The 13,576-nt window shown below is 45.1% G+C and overlaps 1 protein-coding gene across 1 annotated transcript in view; it reads right to left on the minus strand.

Annotated features, from left to right (window-relative positions):
• The window catches only part of palm2akap2 (PALM2 and AKAP2 fusion), a 117,368-nt gene that overhangs the window by 6,769 nt on the left and 97,023 nt on the right, over positions 1-13,576 (minus strand). Inside the window, exons 10-18 of the mRNA XM_080756404.1 lie at positions 10,155-10,397; positions 9,054-9,299; positions 8,361-8,489; positions 6,901-6,999; positions 5,785-5,886; positions 5,072-5,512; positions 3,134-4,163; positions 2,372-2,550; positions 406-432 (exon numbers count right to left, since the gene is read on the minus strand). Coding sequence (XP_080612530.1) covers positions 406-432; positions 2,372-2,550; positions 3,134-4,163; positions 5,072-5,512; positions 5,785-5,886; positions 6,901-6,999; positions 8,361-8,489; positions 9,054-9,299; positions 10,155-10,397 — 2,496 coding nt within the window. The remainder of the gene's footprint in view (positions 1-405; positions 433-2,371; positions 2,551-3,133; positions 4,164-5,071; positions 5,513-5,784; positions 5,887-6,900; positions 7,000-8,360; positions 8,490-9,053; positions 9,300-10,154; positions 10,398-13,576) is intronic.

The raw sequence follows: 13,576 nt of genomic DNA on the forward strand, positions 1-13,576 counted from the left end.
TCTTGAGAGTGTAAAATGAAACGTGTCTATTTGGTTTTATTTTACGCTCTCAAGAGTTAAAGATCTATAAGGTTCCATTTGGTTACCAACTCTCCATCATTTAGCTGGGGACCACCTGGAACCCTCTCAAGGACCACTGGTGGTCCCCGGACCACTGGTTGGAAACCACTGGTCTAACATGAAGTTACAATGGATATGAAATATCTAAATACTGAATCATGCAACTGAAAAACTGTCTTGGGGGGTGGGGGCGCTCACAAAAGCCTGAGCGGACGACAAAAATTACCCCAAACATGTTTTGAAAGTGAAACATATATCCCAATAATTGAGGGATACAGGTGTACAGGTGTGCGGCAGGTAGGTGCAGGTGTGTGACAGACAGGACAGCTATACCTCAGCGGTTACCTCGTTAGCCAGCAACATACGGGCATACTGAGCGACCAGCAGGAGAGAGTCCACAGTACACACAGTCAACATGTGTAATGACATCAGGTATCAACAACAACAACAACTTCAGACATTATGTATAGCACATTTTAAAAGAACACTTCAAGTACTGGAGCAAAGTCAATAGCCCTGTAGCCGTGATTCCCAACCTGTGGATTGGCTGTGAATTGTGGTGATATTGCACGTGGGCCTAAAATATGATGTAAATAGGTCATTTGTTTTCAATGTAATGAGTCCCGGGATGCAGGGATGGTCTTTTAGATGAGTCCCAGAGACATTTTATGAGTCCCAGAGACATTTTAGTCCCACTTCAACGACGTTAGGAGTCAAATTTTGCCATTTTTTACAAATGGCAAAATATGGCAGCATTTAACTTCTTTCATTTTATATGGTTATAATGTGGTTATATTCATGTAGACAACAAAAGAAGAAATGATTATTACATATAACTAAAGCTAGCAAAATAAACTGATCGAGATAGATGTAGTGTTGTTTTTGACACCTGGAATTTTTTGGTGTTTTAGTCGACTAAATCTACAGTTGATTTAGTCGACTAAAATGTATTTTCGCAGGCCTTGATGGCGTTGTCATGGCTGCTTTTACACTTGCTGAAAATAGCTGATCTACAAGCTCACAATGCATCGCATGAGCTTATAGATCGGCTATTTTCAGCATGAAACCAAGCAGAAAATTACTTGTCTTTTAATTATACTGGAACTCTTCTCCACTTTAGTCTAGTTTTTATTTGTTGACAAAATTGTCAACAAATTAGTTTTTATTTAGTTTTAGTTTTCCTCAGTGTAAAACGGTAGTTGACGAACATTTTTCGTCATAGTTTTAGTTGACGAAATCATATACTTAGATGCAACTTTGTGAAAAATCAATAATCTTTTGCTGTCCTCCTCATAAATAATTGAAATTCAGTGGTGATGTTTGTTTAGGGGTTGGGTCGTTGGGGCCGTGCATGCATTTAATCTTTCTGGTTTAACCACGCCACGCGACCCGACCCTGAAATGGAAAGCGGCCGTTGTCTCTGCCTCATCTTTAATGAAATACGTGTGCCATTGTTCTTGATTTGCGGTAGAAGACAACTTTGTGTATTCATAAAATGTTCAGTGGCAGTTCCACACGGAACTTGAAAGGTGGCATTTCTCCACTGTTTAAAATATAGAAGAATAGAATAATATAAGTTACTAACTGTATTAGAAAGGGGAACACAGGGTGATGTAATCTTCCTAAACGACGGCGTCATCATCACTGAAACCCCCTGCTGTTCTGATTTAACTTTCACTCCCACATCCCCGTTAGACTGGGAAAACCCCTGCACTGTCAAATCCCCTGCGGTGATGCAACTCTGAGTCTGAGTGTGCAAGTGGAAACAAACAGACCCGTAATATTGTGTTCCCACTTTGAATACAGTTGGTATTATGTTTAATACCTAGTAACCTTTGCATTAGTTAGCTAGTACAATAGTACAGCTAGTCACATCAAGGTGACCTAACTGTAAGAGGGAAAATAAATACACATTCTACTGTGTCTTCATGGTTGTCGTTGAACAGGAAAGAGTTAAAATGCCACTCAGGACTTTACAGACAGGCTCCTGCCCTATCGGCCACATGACATGATTTACAGCGAGATCAACATTTCTCTCTCCTCTATTTCTAACTCCCCTCTGTCTCTGTGTGTGTGTGTCTCTCTCTCTCTCTCTCTCTCTCTCTCTCTGTTCTGCCTCTGTCTGTCTGTCTGTCTGTCTGTCTGTCTGTCTGTCTGTCTGTCTGTCTGTCTGTCTGTCTGTCTGTCTGTCTGTCTGTCTGTCTGTCTGTCTGTCTGTCTGTCTGTCTGTCTGTCTGTCTCTCTCTCTCTCTCTCTCTCCCCTCTTTTCCTTTCATTCCCTTCACCAGGTGTTCATGATTGGAATACTTACACTGTTGTCCTCCAAGTTCTCCTTCTTCTTCACCTTGTGTGTCTCATAGTCCTCCATCAGTGTCTGCATGTAGTTCTTGGCTCGCGAGCCGCTGGAGTCCTCGCTGCCGGCGTCAGACAGCGTCCCCTCGGAGGTGGACGGGGAGACGGGCGGTGCGTGGCCAACCTTCTCAATCTTCCCTGGAGGTCACAGAGAACACATAGAGTTCAGTGGAGTCACCTTGCAGTTGTTACAAGTTGTGTTTGCTCTCTAAACATACACAAGTGATGCATACTGCAGTGAGCTGATTTTTGTAGTATTTAACCACCGACCCAGCGCCCCCTATTTTTGGGGAGCATTCGATTGTCGATTGGCTGTTGCTAAGTGATTTGGTGTAGAAGGAAACAAGGGGAGACCAAGTATAGAGCAAACTCAGGTCCATTTTAGAGTGGCCCATTATTCTTTCAGCATTTGATCCACAGAACACCAATTTTGATGAGATATTTTGACACACAATGCTGTTAGCAAACATCGATCAAAATAACAATTCTTCTACATTCTCTAATTGTGTAGACTTCTTGTAAATTATGTAATGCATATATTAAACAATTATGTAACTCTTGAGAGCGTAAATTGAATCCAAAATCCATTTGGTTTCATTTTACGCTCTCAAGTCTATAAGGGTCCATTTGGTTACCAACTCTCCATCATTTAGCTGGGGACGACCTGGAACCCCCTCAAGGACCACTGGTTGAAGTAACTAAACTGTTGGAGGAGACTCACCTGGCGCTGTTCTGGCCGTCAGGGTGAGCCGTGCCGGCAGGCTGTTGCTCTTCACCTTGTCCGCCGCCGACATGGCGTTCGGCCGCATCATCGGCGCCGTCGTCCGCACGGCTCCGCCCCCTGTGCTGTGACGCACGGCTCCTCCGCCCCCCGCGCTGTGACGCACGGTGATGACGGGCTGCGCGTCCCTCTCCTTCTTAAGCTCCTCCTCCCTCTGCTGCGCCGCTCGGATCTCCTCCTCGATCATGGACAGGGTGCGCTGCTTCCTGGAGCGGAGGCGGAACGGCCCGCTGGCGACGGCGGCCCCCTCCGCCGCCTCTGGGCCGCGCGGCGCCGCCGCCGTGCTGCGCAGCTCGGCCGCCTCAGAGTACTTGCTGAAGTAGCTGAACTCGGGCCGCTCCGGACTCGGGGGAGACGGGGGCCGGTAGACGGGGGTCGGCCGGGGAACGGGGGCCGACACTGGCTCCGGGGGTCCGGGGGCCGGGGTGGAGGCGGCGAGCGCCCTGGCGTAAGAGGACTGGATCTTGATCCTGGGTCCCCCGTCTCTGGGTCTCTGCTGCGGAGGAGGAGGGGAGACGGCCTGGGTCTGTGGAGGAGACGGGTTCCGGTGCTCCTCCTCCTCCCGCAGAGAGACCGAGGAACCTTCCTGGGATGTCTCCAGAACCTCCGCCGGGCCGTCCGGCTGAGGGGAGGGGTGTGGCGGCGGGACCGGACTGGAGGACAACGCGGGGGAGGAAAAGGCAGGCGCCGGGCTGACGGACAGAGGCGAGATCTCAGAGGGAGAGGAGGCCGCCGACGGGTGCCAGCGGTCTCCGTTCTGCGCCTCCAGGGCATTCTGGATGGCGTGGTGCACCAGGACGCCGGCGTGGTACTCCAGGTCCTCTTCCGTCGGACTGCTGCTGCTGTTGCGCCCGTTGACCGGCGTGGCGGGCTGGGGGGTAGGCGGCGACACGGGAGTGAGGGGCAGCGGCGTGGGGGGCAGAGAGGCACCGCTGTCGGAGATGTTGTCCAGGCTGAAGATGGTGGTGTCCTGAGAGGAGGAGGCGTGCGACAGTTAGTCAAACTAATCGATTGAATGGATTATTATATTATTAAAAATTACACTCGGGTTAAGTGTGCTTTAAGCAGTGATGTCACTGCTTAAAGCACACATAACTAGACGTCAGTACTAGCAGGCCCACACGCAGGCTGGTCAGCGGGTGCCCCCGACAGCACCCAACCGTAAAATCAAACATGCTTCTCGATTATTACAAAAACATGTATGGATAGAATAATGGTTAGTGGATAGTTGTACTGTATGGATAGAATAATGGTTAGTGGATAGTTACAGATAGAATAATGGTTAGTGGATAGTTACAGATAGAATAATGGTTAGTGGATAGTTACAGATAGAATAATGGTTAGTGGATAGTTGTACTGTATGGATAGAATAATGGTTAGTGGATAGTTACAGATAGAATAATGGTTAGTGGATAGTTACAGATAGAATAATGGTTAGTGGATAGTTACAGATAGAATAATGGTTAGTGGATAGTTGGTTAGTGGATAATGGTTAGTGGATAGTTGGTTGGTGGTTAGTGGATAGTTACAGATAGAATAATGGTTAGTGGATAGTTACAGATAGAATAATGGTTAGTGGATAGTTACAGATAGAATAATGGTTAGTGGATAGTTGGTTAGTGGATAATGGTTAGTGGATAGTTACAGATAGAATAATGGTTAGTGGATAGTTACAGATACAATAATGGTTAGTGGATAGTTGGTTGGTGGTTAGTGGATAGTTACAGATAGAATAATGGTTAGTGGATAGTTACAGATAGAATAATGGTTAGTGGATAGTTGGTTAGTGGATAATGGTTAGTGGATAGTTACAGATAGAATAATGGTTAGTGGATAGTTACAGATACAATAATGGTTAGTGGATAATTGCTGCCTTACCTGAGAGCGCAGAGACAGCTCGTCCAGTCCCGAGTCAGACTCCTCCGGATGGAAGGAAGCGTACGATTGGCTCCTGCCTTCCTCGTCGTCGCGCAGGATGGTCATCACGGCGCGCGCACACGTGAACTCTCCTCCGATGCCCTCGTCCTCGCCGGCCTCTGCCGACAGGTCCCCGGGGCCCTGGCTGGCCCCTGACAGGTCCCCTGGGCCCTGGATGCCCCCTGACAGGTCCCCTGGGCCCTGGATGGCCCTGGCGGCGCCACCGTGTCTGGAGAAGGGCTTGGCAGAGTAGATCTGAGGCGTCACGTCTCTCTTTGAAGACCCGGCCAGGAGGAACTGCTTCCTGGCAGCCGTGAAGTCGATCTGTTCCTCCATGATGTCCTCCTTCCTGGTCAGCTCTGGGTCGAAGGTCACTACTGTCGGGTGTTCTGACACCTGGAGCTGTGATTGGTTGGATATTGGGGAGGAAAAAAGGATGAAAAAGGAATAAGACATGCACATCCCCCGTCAAGGCTTTCTCAATTTACATGGGTATGGCTTTGGAACCCTTAAAACACATTGTATGCCCAGGATGTCTTTATAATCACCCCCTGTGGTGCCCAAGACGTCTGCTTTTTGTGAATTTATTTTAATTTATTTGTGTGTGTGTGTGTGTGTGTGTGTGTGTGTGTGTGTGTGTGTGTGTGTGTGTGTGTGTGTGTGTGTGCTTTTACCTGTGAAAATGTATAGGGCTGGCTTTGTTTGTGTTGTTTTCTCTCCTGGTATTTTCTGTGGGATTCAAGTTTTTCTGGATCCAGCTGATCTTCCAGAGGGACCTTCAATCAATCAATCAATCAATCAATCAATCAAACCCACCCATGTCATCTTTCTTTCTATCTAGCTAGCTATCATATCAGTCAAACAACCAGCCTATTGTTATATTCAATTAAAGGATATGGGAGTAGATCTGAAACTGGTACGGTAGAGACCAATGGTTTAGAAAGACGTCCATCCTACAATAATTAAGCAAAGCTCTGTCCTCAAAATAATTCTGTCCTCAAAACCTGCCTATCCTGCCCCGTTCTCCTCAGTGGCTGGAGCAATTGAGTCTGAATTTGCACACGGGCATTGATCATTAGCATTATACACCAAATAACGACGGCCCTCTTTCACTTTGCCAAAATGTAAGCAGTTTTTTTGCGTTTTTATGGAGTTCAGGCTATGGGACTTATTGTCGACATGGTTACAGCCCCGCAAGCTACAGTATGGCATATCAAAACTGCCCATGCGTAGAGGTACTGTTGCCGTGTGACAACAGTGCACACCTGGCTCAAACATCTCCATTATGCAACTATAAAGTACAATGTTATATATGCATTGTTGTTGTTGGTTAATAATGGATAAATGTTTCTTTGTTACTTCAACAATTTTACATACATTGTGGGTGGTTGTAATGGTAATTAATATGCTATTGAATATATTGGAAGGGCTCCTTCGAGCCAAAAAGGTTTGGGACTATTGCTGTACAGCACATAACCCAATGTCTGTTAATACTTTGACTGCACACATCCCCGGATATAGACTATAACTAAAAGTCTGCAAATACATTGACTGGTCACATCCCCGGCTAACGAAGCATTCGCTGAGGGTCGACCTCAACAAATAAAACATTCACCTGAATGGTGCATAAAATGGTGAATAGTTGCTGCTACTACTTTGTTTAGGGATGTTCAGCAATACAAATGTAATGCATGTACACTTGTACACAGCACATAATAACCCAAATACGCCGGACGGGTATGGACCATTGGACTAGTCTCAATAAAACGAACATTGCAAAAGCTACCTACCTCCTGAGGTGGGTTCCACCAGCGCTGGGCACCCACAGGGTTCTTCTTGACTGCTTGGTCTTTGATGAGCTCCTGACGTTCACGTTCCAACTCATGAACCTGAGGGGAGAAGGATATAAACAGTTTATCTCCTTGTTTCACTCGGTATATCACAGCTTAAAGAAGTAGTTCATCCAAATGACATATCCTCCTCCTACCTCCTACTGTACATGGAAACCTCTGTCATCAAAACCTGTCCTTAAAACCTGTCATCAAAACCTGTCTGTTCTGCCAGCTTCTCCTCAGTTTCGGCTGGATCTGAATTTACACATTACCCATTAGCATATGCACCGAATTACGACGCCCGTTTTCCACTTTCCCAAAATGTGAGCTAGCTATATGGGATATAAAACGGGGTTGCCAAGTCTGCTTGTTTCCCACAACTTTTTGCTTTTTTTGTGGGCTTTTTAAGAATTCTGTGGCTTGTTTTGAAAATCGAACAAGCCAACATTTCTTTGATGTATATACTATAAATTCCCATTGGTTTGGGGGAGTGTGAATCACATTGAGTGATAGAATCGGTCTAGAGGCAGCGGTGGCCGAACGGTTTGCGGAGCGGTCTTGATATCGGAAGGTCAATGGACAAGGCATTGAACCTCTAACATGAAATGTTCTATGAGCAGGGCCTGGCTGTAAACAAGTTCTTGAGCTTAGTCCAGTTACCCTGGGTAAACATAGTACCTTTCCTTTCCTTTTCCGGTCTGGTGTCTCTATTTATTTAGCCCTGGTGTGTAATAGTATAATAGTCCTTATTATAGACATAGTATTTATAATGATAAATGCATCAAATATATTTTATTACGATTATATGGCCATCTTATCTTATTGTTTTGGCTTATTTTCCAATGGGAGATTTGGCTTTATTTCTCTCGCAAGAGTTGGCTTGTTTTTGGCTTGTTTTTGGAGGTGGGTTGGCTTAATTCTCTCACAAGAGTTGGCTTGTTTTTGGCTTGTTTTTGGAGGTGGGTTGGATTAATTCTCTCACAAGAGTTGGCTTGTTTTTGGCTTGTTTTTGGAGGTGAGTTGGCTTATTTCTCTCACAAGAGTTGGCAACACTGATATCAAACTGTGCATGCATAGAGTTGCCTTCGCTGAGTGCAGACCTGGCTCACAGCTTAGCTGTTAGCTAGCTTAGGACTTTCCTTTAGGAGCTGTAATAGCCTATAGGCTATTATAGCTCAATTAGCCAACCTCATTAGCCAACCTAAAAATATTTCAGATAGATCTGAAATATTTTAGGTTGGCTAATGATTGATAGCAGACATACAAGATCACAACGCATCACGTTGTGCCGCGCTGCTAGCTTGGACATCTGTAACCTTTTAAAATCTTGAAAGTGTGAGAGCTGCTGACGTAGAAGGCATTCATTGGTAGAATGGCCTCAGGTCTTAATGGGTCATGGTATCTTCTGTATAGGTTACCTCTTCGGTTGGCCGTGTCCTCCTCACCCGGACCTCCGACTCCTCTCCGGGGGTGAAGAGCTTGGCGGGCCTCCTCTCCTCCTGGAATGCCCTCAGTTCAAAGCGCTGACCGCCCCGCCCCGCATCCTCCTGTGGCGCAGACAGAGAATGTTAGAGGGGTAGCGGCTGACATTTCTGAAAAGGGCATCTTTGGCAAAAAAAATTGCGAGAATAGACGATCTCCAAGCTGTGTGTGAGCTTGGAGCTTTTTTCGGTGTGTGTGTGTGTGTGTGTGTGTACATGTGTGTGTGTGTGTGTGATACAGCACTCAACTAAGTCCAGCCAATACTGGAGATGCTGTGTGGACTTCTACACAGAGGACAATTCTTTCAACATAAAATGCTGCATTCAAAGAGAGACAAGTTCAGGAGGGTTGAAAAGGCATTTTTCTTGAATGCTGCATTCATGCATGGCTTTTGACCCTAGTAAAAGTTGCATTCATGGTCTGGAGAGAGGGCGGTTGAAAGGGCAGCCAGGGGCTCAAGCCCCCTTTGATGCAGTGTTGATTTTGACAGCAAATTTAGATTTTAGTTTTAGTCTCTTGAATAGTTTTCATTTAGTTTTAGTCATATTTTAGTCACGTGGAATGCCTTAGTGTTACCACAGTGTATCAAAAATCAACAGTGCTTTGATGTGTGTGCGACGTGCACGTGCCTGCTGCGGCGCAGAGTGTCCATTGGTTCTCAGGGCGGCGTCTTCCTGGCCGAGGAACGTGGTTTGTCTCTGGCCCTCCACGGTGACCGGCGCATGATTGGCCAGAGGAGAGGAGGCGGAGACGTGGACGGAAGGGGAGGTCCCATCGATGCTGATGAAGCCTTTGTTTGGCTCTGAGGGGGAGGAGCTCCCGTTGGTGGGTGTGTCTGAGGCCGCGTCCAGAACCTGGTCCAGGTAGCGGATCTCCTGGAAATGAAGATGAATACAGGCAGACATTGCATCAAAAGCTCATAATGCAATGGTAATGACGCAGTGCGATATTGTAGATATGCTCATTTCATTTCTGGCGAAGATGGTTTAGCGTTAAAATATATATATATATATATAGAAACCTTGTACATGGACCACAATGGAAGCAAGCCCCCGCCCGGGGATTTTTATGTTATCCTTTTAGCATAGCCTTTGACTGCAAGGTCTGTATTCTTTAACAAGATTGTTAAAAATAGCAGATATACCGGCCCGGGCGGCTGGTGTAGCCGTCTGGGAACCTATAGAGCGTCGCAGTCCCGCGAGAAATTATTCTCCGTTCATTTTCCTCATAGACATTTCAAAAAGTATTTATTTAAAGACGTTTACGCCGCGGACAAATTAATTACAAAGAAGAAAACTATTTTTTTTGTTGTTTTTCTTCTTTGTAATTATTTGTTTGGTCCAAAATATTGTGTTTGTTGTCATGAGTTGTCACGACTGGAGTTGGCCTTGTCCGCGGCGTAACCGTCTTTAAATAAATACTTTTTGAAATGCATTGGGAATAATTTCCTGGGCCTGGCGTCGTCAAGAAAGGGGGCGGGACTGCGACCCTCTATAGGGCTGGTAATGACAGCGTGTCGCAGGTTTGAGTCCTGATCCGGTGATTCCCCCCCATCTCTCTCCCTGTTTCCTGTCAGACTACTGTAATCTATCAATAAAGGCAAAAAGCCCAGAAAATATGTTTAAATAAATAAATATACAAGCTCACATTTAGAAGGCCTTTGTAGAATAGGCCTCGGGTCTTGATGGGAGAAACACCACCGAAAGACAAGAAAAGAAAACCCTACTGACCTGTGCCACCTCGTTGTCTGGGTTCTCTAGTTTCATTCTGTCGCTGCTGTGGAGGCCATGTTGGATCTGTGGGCTCTCCAACTCCATGCTGTGGAGGCCATGTTGGATCTGTGGGCTCTCCAGCTCCATGGTGGCTGCAGGGCCGTCGCTAATGATGCTCACAGACTCCTGGAAACTGACACTCTTCAGGGCTCGCTCTCTGGGCGCCGGGTCACTGACATCCTGGGCTGGGTGCCACGCTTTCTGCTCCGCACGCACGCACGCACGCACGCACGCACGCACGCACGCACGCACGCACGCACGCACGCACACACACACACACACACACACACACACACACACACACACACACACACACACACACACACACACACACACACACACACACACACACACACACACACACACACACACACACACACACACACACACACACACGCACACACGCACACACACACACACACACACACACACACACACACACACACACAGAAGAACAAAGGTTTTCCAGGTTAGCGATTTTAAATAAGATAATCAATTTAGGAAAAATAGCTAAACCAGCCGATCTACAAGCTCACCCGCTTTGCAATGGACACGTGTTGTGTGCTGGAGAATAGTCTATTTTCCCCATTTGTTGCATGACATTGTTGTACAACAAATGATAAAAGAGTGGTTATCATCAGACTAATCGATTTAGTAAAAAACACATGCTTCTTGATCCATGAATCGAACTAAAAGATGATTGACAGTTGCAGTCCCATGATATTATATGAAAGAAAAGCCCAGAATGGAGTTGTAAGGTTTTCAGTCGGTTGGAACAGAATAATCACAAGATGAGTGTCCATGTGTTGAGAAATAGATGTTACATACCCTCCTCCTCCTCCCCTCTCTCTTCCTGACATACACACAAATGCTAATCCTTGTCTGTCTGCATTGCAGTACTAGGCCAGTCAAGCCTCTCCTGCACCAGTGTGACCAGTACTGATTCCCACCACTGGGTGACACCATTTCACCTACAACTCGTTAACCACAAACCAGGCCAGACTCTGTGATGAAACCTGGCTACTATACAGTAAAGCCACGCACATCCTCAGACAGAGTAACAGAATTGACATTGTTTACTGGCATGAATGTGTGCATTTAATTGCACTAATTACAAGTCAGCATTATGTGGTCTGGTTGTCAGGTTAGAATGACAGAAAATGTGACCTTCTAGTCCATTGGAACTATTAGCAAGTGTGTTGGACATAAACTTCTAAAATGGTATAACTAACTATAGTTACTGCATGACGTGCTTAACCTTTATCTGCTTGTACAGGTCTGTGTAAGGACATACACAGTAGATATGCAGTACTTGTGGTACCATTGTCACTGCTTTATCAGATGCTGTATGCCCAATGATAGTAGATGCAACTGTAGTACAACTAACTGGAGTACAACTAATCTACATGGTAGAATAGCATGTTTTATTGTGAAAATTATACATGTCATACTCTAGTCTATTCCTTTGAGATCCATACCATTGTTATGCACTGTATGTACTTAATAAACGTAAGAACAATCAGAACTTGTGTGATAGTTGCGTGGTGTCATCTTGTTCTCCGAGCTCGCCACTCAACTGAATCATCACTCGATCGACACCCTTAATTAGAGCAAACCTCTTAGGACCACATCAGGGGGAGCTACACAGTCACAACCCTTTACAAAAGAAGCTTTGAAGCTTTGAAAAGAAGTATAGTAGTTACACTACACATGACTTATGAAAGTATCTAGTGTAGCTACTTTGAACAAACATTGTTGGTTATGTGTCTAAGGATAATGTCCTCAAACACGTTATGACATTGAGTCATTGAATAAAACATACGACTGGGTAGAATTTACAAATGGTTGAGGATAGAGCATTCTCTCTTTGTTGTGTTATCGTGTTATCTGATGCGACACTTAAAATAATAGTGATGTAGCTTGTGTTAACCATCAAGGCTGATTCTACAAATTCCTTCAAAATCAATAGTTCTCCTCACCCTATTTTTCAAAAATGTTCAAAAATAGCAGATGTACAAGTTAGCAGTGCGGCACGAAGTGATACACTGTGAGCTTGTACATCTGCTATTTTTGCATAGCTAACAATACAATCTAAAAATCTAAAATGACACAGATGCTTTCCCGGTATTAATGGCTACCCAGCTAAATAAAATAGAAAAATTAATAGAGGAAGGACTTCAAAGCTATATATTATATAATGCTGAAAGTAGTGAACAAGCTACTGGAAAACATAGTTATCTTAGCAGCATAATGTGTTGGAACGCAGAGCTAGGACAGAGAGAGAGAGAGAGAGGGGACAGAGCTAGGACAGAGAGAGAGAGAGCGAGAAGGGACAGAGAGAGAGAGAGAGAGAGAGAGAGAGAGAGGGGACAGAGAGAGAGAGGGGGAGGGGAAAAACTGTGTTATGGAAAGGAAACATTTGAGAAGGAAGTGAGAATGTATTTTTAGTTTTTACAAACCTCGGCTTTATGTAGCATAATGATATTACTAGGGGTGTAACGATACATTTTACATCATATTACTGTACATGTTTGAAACTAATTTAGAAGATCTACAAGCTCACAGCGTGTTGCAAGTCGCTTTACGGCGATTGTCATGATGATGTGGGTCAAGTAGTACAGGCCATTATTGTTGTACGTATCATAAGTCTTATTTTATGTTGATCTGTATGCATTGTGTTGTTTGTCAGTGAGTGATTTTGCACTGTTCTGTCCATAGTCCATTTGTACAGCGAGTTAAATGAACACTCGAGATTTTACAGCGTACCAATAGGAAGTGGAACAAAATGGGCTCTGATAATGGCATGGCTTATTGAATGACTTCATCGGCATCTATGGTGTGAGACCATATTTGGGCACCTTTGTGTCTAACCTTAATGTCTAACGGGTCATACTCTGAAAAATGGGACCCAGTGCCTCCCTGCTCGGCACTCAGCATCAAGGGTTGGACTGGGGGTAAGTGCCTGCGACATACTCGTGTCATGTCCAGGGGGTGTACTTGTACATCAAGCTGCCTCACGCTACAGAGACAGGAGATAGGCTCCTACCCCATGGGCCCCATGGATCGACAAGGCTTACTTATGTCTAACCTCATGTACATACAGTACCAGCTGGAGTTTGCTGTGTATACTGTATATCAAGAAAATATATATATATTTTCTTTTTTCGCCTATCCTCGACATGTTTCTGTTTTTCTTTCTCCCTCCCCTTCTTCGTTTTCTATTCACGAATACAACAAAAATGATGGAGCTTGCATAAAAATGTCACAGATTCTGATTCGGTTAGTTTTTCTGAAAATAAACAAAAAAGGAGGAAAAGGAGTGGATAGGTACATCTGCACAAGAAATATGATCGGTAACCAACACCGGGAATAAGCTCTCA

Source organism: Protomyctophum bolini (assembly GCF_963924005.1).
Source record: "Protomyctophum bolini genome assembly, chromosome: 22".
In the NCBI taxonomy this organism is placed as follows: Eukaryota; Metazoa; Chordata; class Actinopteri; order Myctophiformes; family Myctophidae; genus Protomyctophum; species Protomyctophum bolini.